The following is a 23,223-nucleotide window of genomic DNA, read 5'->3' as shown; positions in this document are numbered from 1 at the left end:
CACAGCCATGAATAAAGAATGGTACCAACACATGTGGCCCAGAAGTTAATTGACAGCATGCCAGGGCAGATTGCAGAGGTCTTGAAAAAGAAGGGTCAACACTGCAAATATTGACTCTTTGCATTAACTTCATGTAATTGTCAATAAAAACCTTTGACACTTATGAAATGCTTGTAATTATACTTCAGTATTCCATAGTAACATCTGATAAAAATATCTAAAGACACTGAAGCAGCAAACTTTGTGAAAATTAATATTTGTGTCATTCTCAAAACTTTTGGCCATGACTGTAGAGGTTAGGCTAGGAAAAACTCCCTAGAATGGCCAGAACCTAGGAAGAAACCTAGAGAGGAACCAGGCTATGAGGGGTGGCCAGTCCTCTTCTGGCTGTGCCGGGTGGAGATTATAACAGAACATAGCCAAGATGTTCAAATGTTCATTGATGACCAGCAGGGTCAAATAATAATAATCACAGTGGTTGTTGAGGGTGCAACAGGTCAGCACCTCAGGAGTAAATGTCAGTTGGCTTTACATAGCCGATCATTCAGAGTATCTCTACCGCTTCTGCTGTCTCTAGAGAGTTGAAAACAGCAGGTCTGGGACAGATAACACGTCCGGTGAACAGGTCAGGGTTCCATAGCCATAGGCAGAACAGTTGGTGCAGTTGTAGAACTTTTGGAGGATTTGAGGGCCAAACCTTTTATTTTTCCTGTGTGGGAAGAGGTGCTGTTATGCTTTCTTCACAGCTGTGCCTACAGGGAGGAGGTCAGTGACCTGGCAGTGAGTGAACCATTTAGGTCATTAGGGATTTGGACACCGAGGAACTTGGAGCTTTAGACCCACTTTACTGCAGCCCTGCCGATGTGTATGGGGGCGTCCTCACGCCTCTGTTTCCTGTAGTCCACCATCAGCTCCTTGGTCTGACTGATGTTGAGGGAGAGGTTGTTGTCCCGGCACCACACTGCCAGGTCACTGACCTCCTCCCTGTAGGCTTTCTCATCATCGCTGGTGATCAGGCCTACTACCGTCGGTGTCGTGAGCAAACTTGATGATTGTGTTGGAGTCGTGCATGGCCACGCAGTCGTGTGTGTGACCTGGGAGTACAGGAGGGGACTAAGCACACACCCCTGTGGGACCCCCGTGTTGAGGGTCAGTGTGGCGGAGGTGATGTTGCCTACCCTCACCACCTGGGGTTGGCCCGTCAGGAAGTCCAGGCTCTCTCCCTCTCTCTCTCTCCTCTGTTCTTTCTCACTCTCTCTATATGTCTTTTTCTCTCTCTTTCTCTACCTCTTTCCCTCTCTTTCTCTACCTCTGTCTCTCTCTCGCGCTGTAGCACTTTCCAGCTAGCACATAATGTTCTGAGAACCATATGTTTCTTAAAGCTTGGTGAGAGCGTGGTTGTCCTATGGTTATTTTGCATACAATCTTCCCAATGCTCTGGGAATCGTGCAGGATACCCAGCTAGCACAAAACGTTCTGAGAACCATTATGTTTCTTAGGTGGGAATTTCAGTACTTCAGCATAACGTTTCCTCATGATTCTATTTCAAGTAATGTTCTCAAATTGTTCAGAGAACATTAAGAAATAAGTTCTTCTGTGGGATTTCAGTACTTCAGCATGACATTTTGTACAGGTTTCCTTGTGGTTCTATTTAAATTCATGTTCTCAGAATGTGCAGAGAATGTTAAGAAACATCGTTCTTCTGGGGGTATTTCAGTACTTCAGCATAACATTTTCTGCAGGTTTCCTCATGGTTCTATTTAAAGTCATGTTCTCACAACATTAAGAAAACTTTCCATAAAAAACTAAAAGAAAACATTAACGTTCAAAGAACATTCTGAGAATGTTATTTTAAAACATACGCATTCTGTTCTCATTCTATCCTATATCTTGTTAAGTGCGTTGGCTGTGCACACTTATTGGCCACACCTGATCTTAATGAGTGCTTGTTTCCTTTGAAATGGGGTCTGTTTAAATAGACTGAAATGAACTGCTTTGCATGAGTAAAAAACATAGCATCATAGCTCGATTCTAAGGTGGTGCTGTGGACTAATTCCATACATAGAGAACAGAAGATCATAGGTTCAAATCTCACTGACGTGGTGCCATAAAAATAAATGTGCTTGCATGATTAATGCCTGAGCAAATGCATTTCCATGTCTCCTATCTATGCTTAGAGTTCTAAACAGTTAATTACCTTCAAATAAACTATAATTTCTGTTCTCAGAATGTTGATGAAAGCTTTCAGGGAACCATAGTAAAATGTTCTGAGAACCTCCCTGCAACCTTAAAATGTATGTTTCCAGAACCGGCAAACATATATGTTCCCACAACTTCCAAGGAACCAAATGTGCTAGCTGGGTTGTCACTAATCTAAATATGAGTAAATGTTTATTTTACGGTCAGTCCCAGGGGGAAATGTTTTGTTTGTTTTTAATTACAGAGCAGAGATGGTTACTAGGAACGATATAGAGGGGGAAGGCCGGAAAGAACCATGAGGAGCAGCAGGCTAAATGACTTTCATTTGGCAAGACCAGAGGAAAGCTTTTGTATCAAAGTGAAAGCTTCTGGCCATTAAATTAAAGATTTTCATTGAGGTGAAAAGAGTGGAATGCTGAACTGACTGAAGTCCTTCTAGATAATCCATTGATGGTCTTTCACATCGGCCATATAGACTTAGGAGGGTACGTTACCACTCAGCGACTTTTGCTGAAACCTAGTCTTTGAATAACGGCTGGGCTGGTGTAGTGATGGTGAATGGGTCCGTTCATAACAAGGCTTGATTGTGAGGGGAATACTGTCGACTCATGGTAATATCAAGACTGTATGGCCTCTCAGTGTGGTAACCAAGGGGACTGTCTGTCATCAAAGGATGAGGGATTTGATCTGTTTCACCTCTCTCACACAAACTCTCTCTCTACCTCTCTCTCTCTCTCTACCTCTCTCTCTCTACCTCTCTCTCTACCTCTCTCTCTACCTCTGTCACAGAAACAGACACACCTCCCACACACAGCTCTCTATCCTCTGTGTACTGTTACAGCTCTCTGTCCTCTGTGTAATGTACAACTCTCTGTCCTCTGTGTAATTTACAACTCTCCGTCCTCTGTGTAATTTACAACTCTCTGTCCTCTGTGTAATGTACAACTCTGTCCTCTGTGTAATGTACAACTCTCTGTCCTCTGTGTAATGTACAACTCTGTCCTCTGTGTAATGTACAACTCTCTGTCCTCTGTGTAATGTACAACTCTCTGTCCTCTGTGTAATTTACAACTCTCTGTCCTCTGTGTAATTTACAACTCTCTGTCCTCTGTGTAATGTACTACTCTCTGTCCTCTGTGTAATTTACAACTCTCTGTCCTCTGTGTAATTTACAACTCTCTGTCCTCTGTGTAATGTACAGCTTTCACGCTCACTCTCTTTTCGCTTCCTTTTCTCATTCCGTCTCCCGTTCCCATTCCCATGTTCCCATGTTCCCATTCCCATGTTCTCTCTTTCTATTAGTCTCTCTTGTTCTCCCTCTCTCACCATCCTTCTGTTTCACAAGCAGTCAAAACATCTACTCCTACAACTCTACAACCAGCCAGTTGATTAGATGATCGATCATGCTTATTGATCCTGATAACGGATCCCTATTTCTCTCTCTCAGGTGGAGACTGTGTTTGGCTCTCCCAACGTGACGGTGGGCTACCACGTAATTGGAGCAGACATGGTGTACCCGCCCTCTGTGGTGGTCGAGGCGCTTCACTCCTACGGCCGGGATAGGCTGATGGGTGACGTGCGACAGTTTGTCCCCATGGTAACGGCGCTGCCCAACACAGCCGCACCATGGAAAACCAGCCCAGCTATCAGCCTCCAGCTCAAAACAGGTCTGATGGTTTAGACTGGAGGAATATGTTTAAGGTCATGTTGTTTTTCTTTCACTTATACTTATTAGTCTGCTCTGTGTTCATATACAATACATGTTATTAAGGAGGCTGCAGGATATTAGTCTGCTCTGTGTTCATATACAAGACACGTTATTAAGGAGGCTGCAGGACATTAGTCTGCTCTGTGTTCATATACAATACATGTTATTAAGGAGGCTGCAGGACATTAGTCTGCTCTGTGTTCATATACAAGACATGTTATTAAGGAGGCTGCAGGACATTAGTCTGCTCTGTGTTCATATACAAGACATGTTATTAAGGAGGCTGCAGGACATTAGTCTGCTCTGTGTTCATATACAAGACATGTTATTAAGGAGGCTGCAGGACATTAGTCTGCTCTGTGTTCATATACAATACATGTTATTAAGGAGGCTGCAGGACATTAGTCTGCTCTGTGTTCATATACAAGACACGTTATTAAGGAGGCTGCAGGACATTAGTCTGCTCTGTGTTCATATACAAGACACGTTATTAAGGAGGCTGCAGGATATTAGTCTGCACTGTGTTCATATACAAAACACGTTATTAAGGAGGCTGCAGGACATTAGTCTGCTCTGTGTTCATATACAAGACATGTTATTAAGGAGGCTGCAGGACATTAGTCTGCTCTGTGTTCATATACAAGACACTTTATTATAAGGAGGATGCAGGACATTAGTCTGCTCTGTGTTCATATACAAGACATGTTATTAAGGAGGCTGCATGTCACAACTGTCTTCGTCTTCTGACGATAATGCGAAATCGTCATCAGAAAATGTGGACCAATACGCAGCAGGTACGTGAATGCTCATCTTGATTTTTAATTAATCTCAACAATGAACATACAAAACACAAAAAATGAACACTCGACAAATAAACAGTCTGGTAAGGCACAAGGCTATACACAGAATAATCACCCACAAATCACACATACAAACACACCCTAATATATGGGACTCTCAATCAAAGGCAGATAGACAACACCTGCCTTCAACTGAGAGTCCCAACCCCAATCAACCAAACATAGAAACACACAACCTAGACTAACCATAGAATTAACTAAACATAAACCAAAACCCGGAATTACTAAATCAAACACCCTTTACACAAACACACCACCCCGAACCACATAAAACAAATACCCCCTGCCACGCCCTGACCAAACTACAAAACAATTAACCTTATATACTGGCCAGGACGTGACAGTACCCCCCCCTTAAAGGTGCTACCCCAGAAGCACCTTAACAAAAAATAACCCCAAGCAACACCAACAAAAAGTCCCCTTTTCTAAAGGGAGGGAAGGGAGGGTGGCTGCCGTCAACGACGGCACTGTGCTACACCCCCCCTCCCCAACCCACCTATTTCTGGAGGTGGCTCTGGCTCCGGCCGTTCCAGGCTGTCGGGCCACTCTGGCATCGCCGAGGGGCAGTCGGACCAGTCTGGCATCGCCGGGGGGCAGTCGGGGCAGTCTGGCAATTCGGGAGAGTCTGGGCAGTCTGGCAATTCGGGACAGTCTGGGCAGTCTGGCAATTCGGGACAGTCTGGGCAGTCTGGCAATTCGGGACAGTCTGGGCAGTCTGGCAATTCGGGACAGTCTGGGCAGTCTGGCAATTCGGGACAGTCTGGGCAGTCTGGCAATTCGGGACAGTCTGGGCAGTCGGGCAGTCTGGCCATCCGGCAGTTCAGGGCAGTCTGTGGCAGTTCAGGGCAGTCTGGCCACTCCGGCAGTTCAGGGCAGTCTGGCCACTCCGGCAGTTCAGGGCAGTCTGGCCACTCCGGCAGTTCAGGGCAGTCTGGCCACTCCGGCAGTTCAGGGCAGTCTGGCCACTCCGGCAGTTCAGGGCAGTCTGGCCACTCCGGCAGTTCAGCGCAGTCTGGCCACTCCGGCAGTTCAGCGCAGTCTGGCCACTCCGGCAGTTCAGCGCAGTCTGGCCACTCCGGCAGTTCAGCGCAGTCTGGCCACTCCGGCAGTTCAGCGCAGTCTGACCTCTCTGGCGACTGTTCACTGGCGGCAGTCTGACTCTGGCGACTGTTGACTGGCGGGCAGCTCTGACGACTGTTGACTGGCGGGCAGCTCTGACGATGACTGTTGACTGGCGGGCAGCTCTGACGATGACTGTTGACTGGCGGGCAGCTCTGACGATGACTGTTGACTGGCGGGCAGCTCTGACGATGACTGTTGACTGGCGGGCAGCTCTGACGATGACTGTTGACTGGCGGGCAGCTCTGATGATGACTGTTGACTGGCGGGCAGCTCTGATGAAGACTGTTGACTGGCGAGGCTGGGTTGACGCACTTGTAGCCTGGTGCGTGGTGCTGGTACTGGGCTTACCAGATTATGTACACGCACCTCCAGGCTAGTGCGGGGAGCGGGAACAGGACGAGTCGGACTGGGTTGACGCACTTCCGGGTCCGCACGAGAGACAGGAGCTGGAAACCCAGGGCTATGGAGGCGCACAGCCGGTCTAGATCTTACCTCCTGCACAACCCGCCTTGGCTGGATGGAACTAGTAGCCCTGTACGAGCGGGGTGCTCGTACAGGGCAGACTGGGCTGTGCAGGGGCCTGATGGTAGCCGTGCGTAGAGCGGGAGTTGGGTAGCCTGGTCCTCGGAGGCGTACCGGCGACCAGATGCGCTGCGCAGGCATCCTCCTACCAGGCTGGATGCCCGCTCTAGCACGGCACCTGCGAGGGGCTGGAATAACGCGCACCGGACTGTGCGTGCGTATGGGTGAGATAGTGCGCTCCTCAGCGAAACATAGCGCTCTCCACCCCATACGCTCCTCCATATAACCACGAGTAGCTGGCTTCCGGCTCTTCTTACGCCTAGCCAAACTACCCGTGTGCCCCCCCAAAAAATGTTCTTGGGGGTGCCTCTCGTGCTTCTCCTTCAGCGCGTACTTGGCCTCGTACCACCGCCTCTTTGCCTTGGCTGCCTCAATTTCCCCCTGCGGGCGTCGATAATCCCCAGCCTGGTGCCAGGGTCCGGCCCCGTCCAGAACTTCCTCCCAAGTCCACTTCTCCCGCCAGTCCAACTCGAACTCCGTCTGCTCCTTCCTCTGCTGCTTGGTCCTTTGGTGGTGGGTGATTCTGTCACAACTGTCTTCGTCTTCTGACGATAATGCGAAATCGTCATCAGAAAATGTGGACCAATACGCAGCAGGTACGTGAATGCTCATCTTGATTTTTAATTAATCTCAACAATGAACATACAAAACACAAAAAACGAACACTCGACAAATAAACAGTCTGGTAAGGCACAAGGCTATACACAGAATAATCACCCACAAATCACACATACAAACACACCCTAATATATGGGACTCTCAATCAAAGGCAGATAGACAACACCTGCCTTCAACTGAGAGTCCCAACCCCAATCAACCAAACATAGAAACACACAACCTAGACTAACCATAGAATTAACTAAACATAAACCAAAACCCGGAATTACTAAATCAAACACCCTTTACACAAACACACCACCCCGAACCACATAAAACAAATACCCCCTGCCACGCCCTGACCAAACTACAAAACAATTAACCTTATATACTGGCCAGGACGTGACACTGCAGGAAATTAGTCTGCTCTGTGTTCATATACAAGACATGTTATTAAGGAGGCTGCAGGACATAAGTCTGCTCTGTGTTCATATACAAGACATGTTATTAAGGAGGCTGCAGGACATTAGTCTGCTCTGTGTTCATATACAAGACACGTTATTAAGGAGGCTGCAGGACATTAGTCTGCTCTGTGTTCATATACAAGACACGTTATTAAGGAGGCTGCAGGACATTAGTCTGCACTGTGTTCATATACAAGACACATTATTAAGGAGACTGCAGGACATTAGTCTGCACTGTGTCCATATACAAGACATGTTATTAAGGAGGCTGCAGGACATTAGTCTGCACTGTGTTCATATACAAGACACATTATTAAGGAGACTGCAGGACATTAGTCTGCTCTGTGTTCATATACAAGACATGTTATTAAGGAGACTGCAGGACATTAGTCTGCTCTGTGTCCATATACAAGACATGTTATTAAGGAGGCTGCAGGACATTAGTCTGCACTGTGTTCATATACAAGACACATTATTAAGGAGACTGCAGGACATTAGTCTGCACTGTGTTCATATACAAGACATGTTATTAAGGAGGCTGCAGGACATTAGTCTGCTCTGTGTTCATATACAAGACACATTATTAAGGAGACTGCAGGACATTAGTCTGCACTGTGTCCATATACAAGCTCATATATATGGGGTTGAGTATTGAACTACAGTTACTCTGCCCTAATGTTCTCCATGTTCTATGATCTCAATGGGTGTTCTCTATGTGTTCCAGTTCTGCGCTTCGTAGGTCCAGGAGATGACCCGCGTTCCTGTCGGTTCTCGCAGATGATGGAACAGAGGCTGGAGAACGTGTTCTCTGAGGCCCAGGCCAAAGTCCTGGACGTCCACACCAGACTCTCTGTCCAGGTACAGATATTATAGTACCATGGCCTCCTCCTCACTCACTAACCCTGTGACCTGTGGAGGTGGTGACTTCATGTGTACGTGGTCCTCTGTAGCTCAGTTGGTAGAGCATGGTGCTTGCAACTCCAGGATAGTGGGTTTGATTCCTGGTACCTGCTGTATGCCAAATATATGCACACATGTCTGTAAATGGCTTCTATTTGGTATGAGTAGGAAGTATATGAAGACAGTATGTTGTCTTTCTGCTCTTCATGATGTCCTTGTTACTGGTCCCAGCAGGGCATTAATAAAGTTTTTAAAGGTTTTGTATTGTATACACATTTCCTAATACATAGCCTAAATCTCTAGGTACTCTTATCAAAGCTTCCCACCACAGATCAATTATTTCTTGTTTGTATCAGGATAAGGTAAGACCCAGATGCATACCGTGTTGAAGTGACAATGTTTATACAGCAACAGGGGCAAAGGTACAGGACGGCAGGGAGGCAGAGTGGTCAGGAGGGTAGAGAGGGTGGAGACAAGCACAAGGACAGGTGAAACAGATCAGGGCGTGACAGTTTGGACATCGGGATTTTAGTCATTTTACTTGAACGAACAGTTGATATTTATACCAGACTTGTGTTGATGCTGTGTTGTGGCTTATTTTACATGTTATGACATTAAACTTCAGTACAAACAAATCCAAAGAGTCTAAATATGGATCGTCTGATTGGTCATTTTGATGATGTGTGGCACAGTTTGTATGGATAAAATCTCAAAGCATTTTGCACCTACCATTTTCACAGACACAGCTCTGCAGTTGAAGAGGTTTGGCACTAGCAAAGCAAAATGCAAGCTGTGTATAATTGGAGCATAATTATCATTCCTAAGTGCATTGTTCGTGTGCCATTGTAAATAGAAGCTGTTCTCTGATCTGAACTGATGTGTTTAGGGAGACAGTGTTTGTGTTGTTTTAATGAGCTTCCTAGCTGCTGTGTTAACATGTCCACTATATTATGTATGTATGTCAAGGTTTAGTTTTTAGTTTTTGTGTAGTTGACGTTATAAACACTTTCACAGTGGCGAATGGCTTGCCAGTTTCACTCTTGACAGCCGATTTATTATCTTTATGGATTTAAGCATATTTTTGTTATGCTAATTATGCCAATATATTTTATACCTCCTCTGTAACTTATTACACATTAAAGTAGATTGATCTAAATTAAAATTATGTTGTGCAACTTTGTCTCTATGCCCCTCCTTCCCCCTCCCCCTCTCTCTCCTCTCTCTCTCTCTCTCTCTCTCTCTCTCCCTCTCTCCATCTCCCTGTCCTCTAGATGCTGAGTGTGTCTCAGTCAGTGGGTTCTCCTGCTGTGTCTCTGGTCTACATGGTGAGGAACGGGACCGCCCCTCTCAACGGCACCGCCGCCTCTAACCTCCTGGGTCAGCTGACTGCCGAGATGGTCGGCTACTTCCTGTTCTACCCACCGCTGGTCATTGCTGAACGTAAGTGCCCTAGTGCCTCCTCGATGCCCTCCTAACACATCCTCATGATCCACATCAAGTGTCCCCAGAAACAGATCTAGAATCAGGTTACCCCCTCAATCCTAACCTTTACCTTTATTGGGGTTCAAATACAAAACTGACCTGAGATCAGAGTCTACGTGCCAACTTCATACTACTCCCTAGACACCCCTGTGGGTTTCATATAGCCTGCATGACACACTTCTGTCTGGGTATTTATAGCAGTGAGTAGCATGGGTCTCTTCAGAAGAAGGACTGAGGTACTGGAAGGACTTGTGTAGAATAACGTGGACGAGTGACGTTCCCCAGCCCTTTGAGTAATTGGATGTTTGTGACTGTTGCTCGGCCATGTTCATGACTGTTGCCCTCTACAACGATGCGTTTTTTTAATGATTGAGTCACTGTACTGTAAGCTCTGGATGCTAAGGTACAGCTAATCCCCTGCCTCCTCCTCCTCCTCCTCCTCTGTAAGCTCTGGATGCTAAGGTACAGCTAACCCCCTGCCTCCTCCTCATCCTCCTCTGTACGCTCTGGATGCTAAGGTACAGCTAACCCCCTGCCTCCTCCTCCTCCTCCTCCTCCTCTGTAAGCTCTGGATGCTAAGGTACAGCTAACCCCCTGCCTCCTCCTCCTCCTCCTCCTCCTCTGTAAGCTCTGGATGCTAAGGTACAGCTAACCCCCTGCCTCCTCCTCCTCTGTAAGCTCTGGATGCTAAGGTACAGCTAACCCCCTGCCTCCTCCTCCTCCTCATCCTCCTCTGTACGCTCTGGATGCTAAGGTACAGCTAACCCCCTGCCTCCTCCTCCTCCTCCTCCTCCTCTGTAAGGACAGGATGCTAAGGTACAGCTAACCCCCTGCCTCCTCCTCCTCCTCCTCCTCCTCTATAAGGACAGGATGCTAAGGTACAGCTAACCCCCTGCCTCCTCCTCCTCCTCCTCCTCTGTAAGGACAGGATGCTAAGGTACAGCTAACCCCCTGCGTCCTCCTCCTCCTCCTCCTCCTCTGTAAGGACAGGATGCTAAGGTACAGCTAACCCCCTGCCTCGTCCTCCTCCTCTTCCTCCTCTGTAAGGACAGGATGCTAAGGTACAGCTAACCCCCTGCCTCCTCCTCCTCCTCTGTAAGGACAGGATGCTAAGGTACAGCTAACCCCCTGCCTCATCCTCCTCCTCCTCCTCCTTTGTAAGGACAGGACGCTAAGGTACAGCTAACCCCCTGCCTCCTCCTCCTCCTCCTCCTCCTCTGTAAGGACAGGATGCTAAGGTACAGCTAACCCCCTGCCTCCTCCTCCTCCTCCTCCTCCTCTGTAAGGACAGGATGCTAAGGTACAGCTAACCCCCTGCCTCCTCCTCCTCCTCCTCCTCCTCCTCCTCCTCCTCTGTAAGGACAGTGTCGTGTCTTTGGGGTACCATTAAACTGAAGACATGTTTATCAATTAACTCCCTGTAATTATTATCACGCGATTAAACTGATTACTCGTTTAATTGTAATTAACTAGGAGATCGGGGCACCAAGGAAAATATTCAGATTACAAAGTTATAATTTTCCTAATATAACTTTCCTACATTACAACATTATATATTATATTCTATTATAGTATAGGCCGATTATCTTCTGGTTTAAATGGTGTATTTTACCTCGCGTCCAGTCTCATTCCAAACGTCGTAAATTGTTGTATCTGCACGAACCCAGCCTTTACTAAGAGTCATCCATACATCAATTGTCTTAAAATCATTTATTTACTAAACTATGTAATTCACAGAAAGTATACAAACAGTAATTATCATCACAAAGAATTGGTAGAGTAATGTGCCCTAGTGGCTAAGAGGCATGGCTGGTGTCTTGTTGAACAATGGGTCATAAACGGTCAGCTGAGGAGACACACAGAGTTCATTAATATTAACAATTGACATGCTAATCAATTGCACATGAACGCTCACTCATTTGGGAGCAATTGCAATCAATATATATTTACGCTCAGTGTGTTGTCGGGATCCTTGTTGGAGCGTCGTTCTGTTGGAGAGTTTTGTCTGCGTTCTCTCTCTCTCTCTCTCTCTCTCTCTCTCTCTCTCTCTCTCTCTCTCTCTCTCTCTCTCTCTCTCTCTCTCTCTCTCTCTTGGTTAGAATGGATCTTTCAAAGCGACATTCATTAATGTCGTCATAGAATGGATGTTTCGTTGGTCTTCGCGTTCAATTATATAATTTCTAGCTGCAGACTATTAATTAATATCAAAGACTTGTTCTTATTCTGTCGATATCAATAGTCTAAAAGTTAACCACGTGGTATGGTTCACTTTCAGTAGATGGATTGGATGGTCAAACCTATTGGCCAACTCGCAATGGAGTGGAGGCCTGGTCTGAAGAAAGTAGATCAGGGTATAGTTTTATAGTAAACATGTCACATGACGCCTGGTCCTGTCTGTGTCCCTGGGGGCGTGCCGATGACTGAGTTAAGCTTGGTACAGAAATACAATTCTATCACATTAACATCAGTGCATAGCATCTCAATGTATTACAAAAGCTTTATCCTTATTAATACATTCTATACAACCATGTGGATGCAAGTCTCAAGGCTGAGGCTATTATATAAACCGTTTTATGGTAATATGGCTATATTGTCTCTTCTGAGTATCACAAAATTGTACCAAGCGGACCAGTTCGTAGCTGGATTCTTCACCAATCTTTCATACCTTCTCCAGAACCTAAATGTCATTCGGTTCCCCAATTCTGTGAGTTGGAAGAATTTCCTGTGTCTCTCTATGGGACATGTGGCAAGAGATTCTCCTCTTAGAGTTTTACAACCCTTTCACACAGGGCCTGGGTGGGGGGAGGTAGGTTGGGGGATGGTGCAAGGGGGAGGGGGTCAACTGTCCTCCCTGTACTCAAAGAGGCCAACGTCATGACAACAGGATGCTAAGGTACAGCTAACCCCCTGCCTCCTCCTCCTCCTCCTCCTCTGTAAGGACAGGATGCTAAGGTACAGCTAACCCCCTGCCTCCTCCTCCTCCTCCTCCTCTGTAAGGACAGGATGCTAAGGTACAGCTAACCCCCTGCCTCCTCCTCCTCCTCCTCTGTAAGGACAGGATGCTAAGGTACAGCTAACCCCCTGCCTCCTCCTCCTCTTCCTCCTCTGTAAGGACAGGATGCTAAGGTACAACTAACCCCCTGCCTCCTCCTCCTCCTCCTCCTCCTCCTCTGTAAGGACAGGATGCAAAGGTACAGCTAACCCCCTGCCTCCTCCTCCTCCTCCTCCTCCTCCTCCTTCTCCTCTGTAAGGACAGGATGCTAAGGTACAGCTAACCCCCTGCCTCCTCATCCTCCTCTGTAAGGACAGGATGCTAAGGTACAGCTAACCCCCTGCCTCCTCCTCCTCTGTAAGGACAGGCCACATCTAACTAGGCTGCTCCAGTGTTCCCTCCCTATAGCAGCTGTGTATGTTAAAGGACGAATGAGCAGTCACAGGGAAACAACGGTCCTAGTACACTCTTCTAGTCTACCGTCTGCCTGCTCCCTCCATTTGAACTGGGAGAACGAACAAACTAATGCACTCCGATCAGCACAGAGAGAAATGCCATTCTGAGACGGTGGTCCAAGATGTTCCCTGCATCACAGACAGTTTTCCAAACATCTGGGAGGAGCAGCACATACTTCTCCTCCGAAACTCACACCTGGGTCACCCCTCACCCTTGATCCATGACTACCCAGGATGCACTTGGGGTGACCCATGTGACCCTGTTTACGAGAGGGTTGCGCCACGGGGCTGTGCTCTGACATACAGTACATCTGCTAACATCATTACTTTATCATTAAGGGGTGGGCAGATGGCTGCTTGGTTTACATTGGACAGCATTTGAATCCAGATAAGAAGCATGAATGTTAATGAGTGTTGCATTGACCCTCCGCTTTGTGCTGTGAATAAATCAAGTGATGAGCATAATATCCTATGGGGGGAGGGGGGGAGAGAGATGGGGGGGAGAGAGAGAGAGAGAGAGAGAGAGAGGGGGAAGAGAGAGAGAGAGAGAGAGAGAGAGAGAGGGGGAAGAGAGAGATAGAGGGGGGAGAGAGAGAGATAGAGGGGGGGAGAGAGAGATGGGGGGGAGAGAGAGAGAGAGAGAGAGAGAGAGAGAGGGGGAAGAGAGAGAGAGAGAGAGGGGGGGGAAGAGAGAGATAGAGGGGGGAGAGAGAGATAGAGGGGGGAGAGAGAGATAGAGACAGTGTAGAATGGTGAGTAAAATAGAACAAGAGGAAGAAGAGGGGAGCGAGAAGCAATGATTGGAAGATAGGAAGCAGATTCAGCAGAGGGAAAGAGAGAGATAGTTTGCCCTGTTGGTTTAGATTCAGCAGAGGGAAAGAGAGAGATGAGAGAGAGTTTGCCCTGTTGGTTTAGATTCAGCAGAGGGAAAGAGAGAGATGAGAGAGAGTTTGCCCTGTTGGTTTAGATTCAGCAGAGGGAAAGAGAGAGATGAGAGAGAGTTTGCCCTGTTGGTTTAGATTCAGCAGAGGGAAAGAGAGAGATGAGAGATAGTTTGCCCTGTTGGTTTAGATTCAGCAGAGGGAAAGAGAGAGATGAGAGATAGTTTGCCCTGTTGGTTTAGATTCAGCAGAGGGAAAGAGAGAGATGAGAGAGAGTTTGCCCTGTTGGTTTAGATTCAGCAGAGGGAAAGAGAGAGATGAGAGATAGTTTACCCTGTTGGTTTAGATTCAGCAGAGGGAAAGAGAGAGATGAGAGATAGTTTACCCTGTTGGTTTAGATTCAGCAGAGGGAAAGAGAGAGATGAGAGATAGTTTGCCCTGTTGGTTTTGTACCTCTGCCATTTGTAATTTTACAGTATTACAGTTTTATAGGGAGGTGAGGGAGGTCTCTGCCATATGTTGGCAGCGGCTGGCTCCACTCTTCAAAGGCAATTACCACAGTAAATAATGAACAGTGGGAGGTTTATCAGTGTGCACAGTAGAACACCTCAGGCCCTGTTCAGACAGAGACGGCCCTAAATCTCACTCTCCACTTCCAACGCTACTGTTTACAGCCTGGAGAATTCCAGGGAAGGTCAGGGGATTTTTCAGACTGTTCATACATAGATAGTTAGTTAGTTAGTTAGTTAGTTAGTTAGTTAGTTAGTTAGTTAGTTAGTTAGTTAGTTAGTTAGTTAGATATCAAATGTGGTGATGAGTTTTTAAGCTTGTCTTCTGTGTTTTCTTCCTTTCAGTGGCATGTGTATGTGTGTGTGTGTGTGTCTGTGTGTCTATGTGTCTGTGTGTGTCTGTTTCTACATTTAAGAAGCCTAACTCTGTGCCAAGGTTTTAGTAAGGCTGTGACAATTGATAATGTATCTAAAACCAGAATGTGGATGATAGAAAACCAAACATCTCATCAAGTAAAGAATCATCACAGCACACATTAGTTTGTTCAATATTTGATGAGTGTTTGACTCCTAAACTACTGTTTAGAGTACATGTTGTTTTCCTATATTCAACAAGGGAATCACACACAACCTGCTCCTTTAAATCCATCCGACAAATACCTTTCAGAATGCTGTTTTTCATCCCTAGGCCTAGCCCCTCTAACTTCAGCAGTGGAGCTCTGAGGTTTATGTGAAACATCATCACAGATTAAGCAGCATGATTGTGCACGGCTGAGACTACAGTATTGGACAGTGTTAAAGAGATTGTGCTGACAGCCCTACAGTCGTAATGGGTAACATGCCAGAGCATCCATTGTTCCCCTACTCACTCATACAGTGGCAGAGGGTGATGTGACAGGCTTGCAAATCTTTAGAAATGAATAAAAGAACGCCCCAGACAGATGTGTAGAGGATGTTTGGGGACATGCTGAGAATGGAGAGAAGGAGGGAGGGAGGGACTAGTGCCAACCTCACAGCCGGACGGCCATCTTAGGGCTGTTATCACTGCCAGTTTGTTTGTGACACCTGAACCAGATGTCTCTGTCTCTCTCACTCTATACAACTCTACCCCTGTCTCTCTTTCTGTACCGTGTCTGATTTCATAGGCCAGTGAAACAGCATGCCCCCAAACCACTGTGCCTGCCCCAGTACTTAATCAGGCAGGAAATATGTAACCGAGCTAAAGCCTGGGAAACTCAACAGACAACCAGAAGAGAGGCAGAGCCCATGCAGATATATGCTCTCACAGTGAGACACTCAGCCAGAGCTCTCAGTATAAGAAACTCTATGACACACAGGCATAATGCAGGTTTAAGTTGTGCCACTGCAAACTCTCAGTACCACTGCAGTGATGTTTTCACAAGGGGAAATCGCACCACTCAAAGTACCAATGTAGTTCTGACCTGAGTCAACTTTATGAAGAACTTCACAGAAATGATATTGACTCACATAAAGAAGAAATGTCAGACCGGTCATGCTGTTCCTCTGTTCTTTTCCAGCGTTGGAATACCACAACCTCAATACCTCCATCGCTACCAGAGACTTCTGGGTAATCACAGGTAATTGTCTTATTGTTTCTCTCCTTATTGGCTTATTGAAGAGAAGCTCTCTAGTTGTGCTGCTGATACGTGTTCTGTCTTTGCAGTCTTTTGTGCTTCATTTAACCCCTTACAGTCGTGGAAATGGGCCTGTATGGATTGGGCCAAATTGAAAAAGCATACGCATGACCATGGTACAGTCTTAGAAAAAAGGGTTTCAAAAGGGTTCTTCAGCTGTCCTCATAGGATAACCCTTTTTGGTTCCATGTAGAACTCTCTGTGGAAAGGGTCCTACATGGAACCCAAAAGGGTTCTACATGGAACCAAAAGGGGTTCTTCAAAGGGCTCTCCTATGGGGACAGCTGAAGAACCCTTTTGGGTTCTAGATAGCACCTTTTTTCCTAAGAGTGTAGCAATTGAAAGAGTAATTGAATTGTGTGTGCATTTTACATTTACTGTACTTTTCACAGCATTTGTCAGTAACACCATCTGGAAATACTCTGGATACAATCAGTAACATAATGAGAATATTCATTGAAATGTTGGAGTAGGTGCAAGATAAGAAAAACAAGGATTTACAAGGGTTTGAGTGAGAGGTCTGACTGGTGTCTCTAAGAGGCCTCACACCTCTCCAAACTGTGGGTTTGAGTGAGAGGTCTGACTGGTGTTTCCATGAGGCCTCACACCTCTCCAAACTGTGGGTTTGAGTGAGAGGTCTGACTGGTGTCTCTAAGAGGCCTCACACCTCTACAAACTGTGGGTTTGAGTGAGAGGTCTGACTGGTGTCTCTAAGAGGCCTCACACCTCTCCAAACTGTGGGTTTGAGTGAGAGGTCTGACTGGTGTTTCCATGAGGCCTCACACCTCTCCAAACTGTGGGTTTGAGTGAGAGGTCTGACTGGTGTTTCCATGAGGCCTCACACCTCTACAAAGTGTGGGTTTGAGTGAGAGGTCTGACTGGTGTTTCCATGAGGCCTCACACCTCTCCAAACTGTGGGTTTGAGTGAGAGGTCTGACTGGTGTTTCCATGAGGCCTCACACCTCTACAAAGTGTGGGTTTGAGTGAGAGGTCTGACTGGTGTTTCCATGAGGCCTCACACCTCTCCAAACTGTGGGTTTGAGTGAGAGGTCTGACTGGTGTTTCCATGAGGCCTCACACCTCTCCAAACTGTGGGTTTGAGTGAGAGGTCTGACTGGTGTCTCTAAGAGGCCTCACACCTCTCCAAACTGTGGGTTTGAGTGAGAGGTCTGACTGGTGTCTCTAAGAGATCACACACCTCTCCAAACTGTGGGTTTGAGTGAGAGTTCTGACTGGTGTTTCCATGAGGCCTCACACCTCTCCAAACTGTGGGTTTGAGTGAGAGTTCTGACTGGTGTTTCCATGAGGCCTCACACCTCTACAAACTGTGCACAGTTCCTGAGTAAAATCAATGCACATTTATGACTCAAGGAAAAAGCCTTTAACTATAAGGTGCTTTATTGAGCTCTCCTAGCTTTGCCATTGAGAAAGTGAAGCAAGCACACTTGTAGTTTTTTGTTTGGAACACAGCCCTGCTTCCTCACCATCACTTAATTACTGTTGTTATTTCATGAGTGCATTCAAGTGTGTATTCCACAACAAATGTTCTTCACAATACGACAAATACAGGCTCATTGTGTGATGATGCATGTCATCCTTGTAACTGTGGATCAAACAGGCTCATTGTGTTCAGGACAACACGGTGTGATGCATGTCATCCTTGTAACTGTGGATCAAACAGGCTCATTGTGTTCAGGACAACACAGGGTATGATGAATGTCATCCTTGTAACTGTGGATTAAACATAGTGATCATAAACATTGATACTGTAAATGATGAGTTTTCTAATATGGAAATGTGAAGGGCACGTTTGGACTCATGGGTGTGTGATTTGCTTGTATGACATCAAAGCGGTATATATTATAATCGTCAACGTGTCATCTTTCAGAACACATCGACTCCTCTCCATTCACAGCGTTTCCCTTCACTCAGACAACACATGTGCAGAAGTATCCCAATAGTGGGAGGGATGGGGGCAACTTCTTGTTTATAACACCCCTTATCAATGACAAGATCTGGCATTTTCAACCCGTGTATGTCGTGACAGGGGCTGTGAGTGGAAAGGGCTAATAAATTTTTAGGACTTCTATGATATTTCTGTAAAGTGTATTGAGCCTTTTTTTAAATGTACTTTATTAAATTGTGATTTGATTATTTGATCCTATCCCTTCTATTGGTTACCTTATTTATTATTGAAGCTACTCTAGCAGTGCACCCTGGAGATTGACTTCCTCTGAAATATTCCATGCTTTCTCATCTGATGCCTAGACTCTGAACAGACTACCAGCGGCATGCACTACGGCGGAGACATGGAGAAATACATCAATATTGTATATTTAAAATGATCTTGACTGATTGACATCATTGAACATGATGTTATGAATGCTTTTGTATAATTTCTGCCGCCCCCGTTAACTGTGTAATTCAATGAGTAGAAGATGAGTACAATCTTAGAGGTCACCATGACTACCCATTCTGTCACTGGAGTACAGAGGTCTTAAACCATGTGACTATGTTGTTTTACTGAACATCCCCTGTCCATTGTAATATACATCTACAAATGGGTCAGGAAAATAGTCTCACTGGACCATGAACCACATTCTGTCACTAGTGTACCATGACTGGACCATGACTCCCTGTTCTGTCACTAGTGTACCATGACTGGACCATGACCCCCATTATGTCACTAGTGTACCATGACTGGACCATGACTCCCTGTTCTGTCACTAGTGTACCATGACTGGACCATGACACCCATTCTGTCACTAGTGTACCATGACTGGACCATGACTCCCTGTTCTGTCACTAGTGTACCATGACTGGACCATGACACCCATTCTGTCACTAGTGTACCATGACTGGACCATGACTCCCTGTTCTGTCACTAGTGTACCATGACTGGACCATGACTCCCATTATGTCACTAGTGTACCATGACTGGACCATGACTCCCTATTCTGTCACTAGTGTACCATGACTGGACCATGACTCCCTGTTCTGTCACTAGTGTACCATGACTGGACCATGACTCCCTGTTCTGTCACTAGTGTACCATGACTGGACCATGACTCCCATTCTGTCACTAGTGTACCATGACTGGACCATGACCCCCATTCTGTCACTAGTGTATCATGACTGGACCATGACACCCATTATGTCACTAGTGTACCATGACTGGACCATGACGCCCATTCTGTCACTAGTGTATCATGACTGGACCATGACTCCCTGTTCTGTCACTAGTGTACCATGACTGGACAGGTTTGTGTAGATGTGTAGATGAATCAGGTCTGGGCTGTGTAGATGATTCTGGTCTGGGCTGTGTAGATGAATCAGGTCTGGGCTGTGTAGATGTGGAGATGAGTCAGGTCTGGGCTGTGAAGATGAATCAGGTCTGGGCTGTGTAAATGTGAAGATGAATCAGGTTTGAGCTGTGTAGATGTGAAGATGAAGCAGGTCTGAGCTGTGTAGATGTGAAGATGAATCAGATCAGGTCTGGGCTGTGTAGATGTGTAGATGAATCAGGTCTGAGCTGTGTAGATGTGTAGATGAATCAGGTCTGAGCTGTGTAGATGAATCAGGTCTGGGCTGTGTTAGATGAATCAGGTCTGAGCTGTGTAGATGAATCAGGTCTGGGCTGTGTAGATGATTCTGGTCTGGGCTGTGTAGATGAATCAGGTCTGAGCTGTGTAGATGTGTAGATGAATCAGGTCTGAGCTGTGTAGATGAATCAGGTCTGGGCTGTGTAGATGTGTAGATGAATCCGGGCTGGGCTGTGTAGATGAATCAGGTCTGGGATGTGTAGATGAATCAGGTCTGGGATGTGTAGATGAATCAGGTCTGGGATGTGTAGATGAATCAGGTCTGGGATGTGTAGATGAATCCGGTCTGGGCTGTGTAGATGAATCAGGTCTGGGCTGTGTCGATGTGTAGATGAATCAGGTCTGGGCTGTGTAGATGTGTAGATGAATCAGGTCTGGGCTGTGTAGATGTGTAGATGAATCAGGTCTGGGCTGTGTAGATGTGAAGATGAATCAGGTCTGGGCTGTGTAGATGAATCAGGTCTGGGCTGTGTAGATGTGAAGATGAATCAGGTCTGGGCTGTGTAGATGAATCCGGTCTGAGCTGTGTAGATGAATCAGGTCTGGGCTGTGTCGATGTGTAGATGAATCAGGTCTGGGCTGTGTAGATGAATCAGGTCTGGGCTGTGTCGATGTGTAGATGAATCAGGTCTGGGCTGTGTAGATGAATCAGGTCTGGGCTGTGTTGATGTGTAGATGAATCAGGTCTGGGCTGTGTAGATGAATCAGGTCTGGGCTGTGTCGATGTGTAGATGAATCAGGTCTGGGCTGTGTAGATGAATCAGGTCTGGGCTGTGTAGATGAATCAGATCAGGTCTGTGCTGTGTAGATGTGAAGATGAATCAGATCAGGTCTGTTCTGTGTAGATGAATCAGGTCTGGGCTGTGTAGATGTGTAGATGAATCAGTTCTGGGCTGTGTAGATGAATCAGGTCTGGGCTGTGTAGATGAATCAGATCAGGTCTGTGCTGTGTAGATGTGAAGATGAATCAGATCAGGTCTGTTCTGTGTAGATGAATCAGGTCTGGGCTGTGTAGATGTGTAGATGAATCAGTTCTGGGCTGTGTAGATGAATCAGGTCTGGGCTGTGTAGATGAATCAGGTCTGGGCTGTGTAGATGTGTAGATGAATCAGGTCTGGGCTGTGTAGATGAATCAGGTCTGGGCTGTGTAGATTAATCAGGTCTGGGCTGTGTAGATGTGTAGATGAATCAGGTCTGGGCTGTGTAGATGAATCAGGTCTGGGCTGTGTAGATGAATCAGATCAGGTCTGTGCTGTGTAGATGTGAAGATGAATCAGATCAGGTCTGTTCTGTGTAGATGAATCAGGTCTGGGCTGTGTAGATGAATCAGATCATGTCTGTGCTGTGTAGATGTGAAGATGAATCAGATCAGGTTAGATCAGATTAGATATGCGTAGATGAGTGTGTGTTTAGATAAGCGTAGTGTGTGGTTGTGTACGAGCTCGTGTGTGTGTAGATGTGTAGCCTCTTCTCTTTTTATAGAGGGAATTATCTGTGTGATGGTATTTTGCATGTCTTACCGTCTCTCTGGGAAGAAAGAGAGAGGAGAGAGAGGCAGGGCCGGACCAAGTTCAGCTGACACATAATATGATTTACTGTTAGAGATAAATAATCAGGAGTACTGCCTTTACTAACATCTCTCTTTCTCTCGCTTCCTTCCTCATCCTTCTCTTTCCCCTCCTTCATTCTCTCTCTCAATTGGATTAAATGATCTCACTCAATCACTTCCTCTGCCCTCTGACCTCCTCGTTACCCTCTGTCTCACTCTCCCTTTCTCTGTCTCACCTATACTCTCTCTGTCTCACTCTCACTCTCTCTGTCTCACTCTCCCTCTCTCTGTCTCACTCTCACTCTCTCTGTCTCCCTCTCTCTGTCTCCCTCTCCCTCTCTCTGTCTCACTCTTCCTCTCTCTGTCTCACTCTCACTCTCTCTGTCTCACTCTCCCTCTCTCTGTCTCACTCTTCCTCTCTCTGTCTCACTCTCACTCTCTCTGTCTCACTCTCCCTCTCTCTGTCTCACTCTCACTCTCTCTGTCTCACTCTCTCTGTCTCACTCTCACTCTCTCTGTCTCACTCTCCCTCTCTCTGTCTCACTCTCACTTTCTCTGTCTCACTCTCACTCTCTCTGTCTCACTCTCACTCTCTCTGTCTCACCCTCACTCTCCCTTTCTCTCTCTCCCTCTCTCTGTCTCCCTCTCCCTCTCTCTGTCTCACTCTCACTCTCTCTGTCTCACTCTCCCTCTCTCTGTCTCACTCTCTCTGTCTCACTCTCCCTCTCTCTGTCTAACTCTCACTCTCTCTGTCTCACCCTCACTCTCCCTTTCTCTCTCTCACTCTCTCTGTCTCACTCTCCCTCTCTCTGTCTCACTCTCCCTCTCTCTGTCTCACTCTCACTCTCTCTGTCTCACTCTCCCTCTCTCTGTCTAACTCTCACTCTCTCTGTCTCACTCTCACTCTCTCTGTCTCACTCTCCCTTTCTCTGTCTCACTCTCCCTCCTCTCTCCTCCATTCCTTTTCTCTCTTTCCCCTCTCCCCCTCTCCCTGCAGTCATCCTGGATGTGGATAACTCATCTCTGGAGAGCCAGTACCAGAGCTTTGCCAGTCTCATGGAGCAGCGCCTGGCTGAGCTGTTTGTGGTTGCTCGCCAGCAGGGCACTCGCTTCAGGAGAGCCACCACTGTGGACAGCTACACTGTCCAGGTAGGGAGCAGAGCTGGCACTGCAACCCAGGCAGGTTGGCCTCTACTTGGGATTGACTAAGTCTGGCCTGGAGGTCTGCTCTGGAGGCCCTTGACAGACCTGGTTCTGAGACAGTGTGGCCACTCCTGACAGGTTTATTGTCAACTTCCCCAGTGTGGATGTCCTTATGTTCTTAACTGGCTGTCTCAGGTTGATGTGCTTGTATGTGTGTTGAGTAGTGAAGCTAATGAATTGAATACTAATGCCGACTTGTTTCCTAAACAAAGCATCTATATTTCATAGTGATGAAAACTAAAACACACGTGTGTGGACGTTTACACACAGTCACACATGCAGACACGTACACACACACACAACTTAATTAGAGGGATTTCCAGCTTGTTATAGAAGTTAAATATATGAAAGGTAAAGATGCTGATGGTATTTATGCAATTCATTTCAGTAATGATTACTGTGTTAACCACATGTTTTTTACCCATTAGTCATTGTGTTATCTCATTTGTCACTGTATTGTTTT

At 46.4% G+C, this 23,223-nt stretch overlaps 1 protein-coding gene across 4 annotated transcripts in view; it reads left to right on the top strand.

The window, feature by feature from the left end:
• Positions 1-23,223, top strand: part of LOC106562743 (UPF0606 protein KIAA1549L) — a 137,810-nt gene that overhangs the window by 61,033 nt on the left and 53,554 nt on the right. For all 4 annotated transcript variants that reach the window (XM_045689495.1, XM_045689493.1, XM_045689492.1 and 1 more), the window contains 5 exons: positions 3,647-3,866; positions 8,257-8,390; positions 9,704-9,872; positions 16,290-16,349; positions 22,555-22,706. In XM_045689495.1, coding sequence (XP_045545451.1) covers positions 3,647-3,866; positions 8,257-8,390; positions 9,704-9,872; positions 16,290-16,349; positions 22,555-22,706 — 735 coding nt within the window. The remainder of the gene's footprint in view (positions 1-3,646; positions 3,867-8,256; positions 8,391-9,703; positions 9,873-16,289; positions 16,350-22,554; positions 22,707-23,223) is intronic.

Source organism: Salmo salar, chromosome ssa11 (assembly GCF_905237065.1).
Source record: "Salmo salar chromosome ssa11, Ssal_v3.1, whole genome shotgun sequence".
Classification (NCBI taxonomy): Eukaryota; Metazoa; Chordata; class Actinopteri; order Salmoniformes; family Salmonidae; genus Salmo; species Salmo salar.
This window is presented reverse-complemented; position numbering and strand designations above follow the sequence as displayed.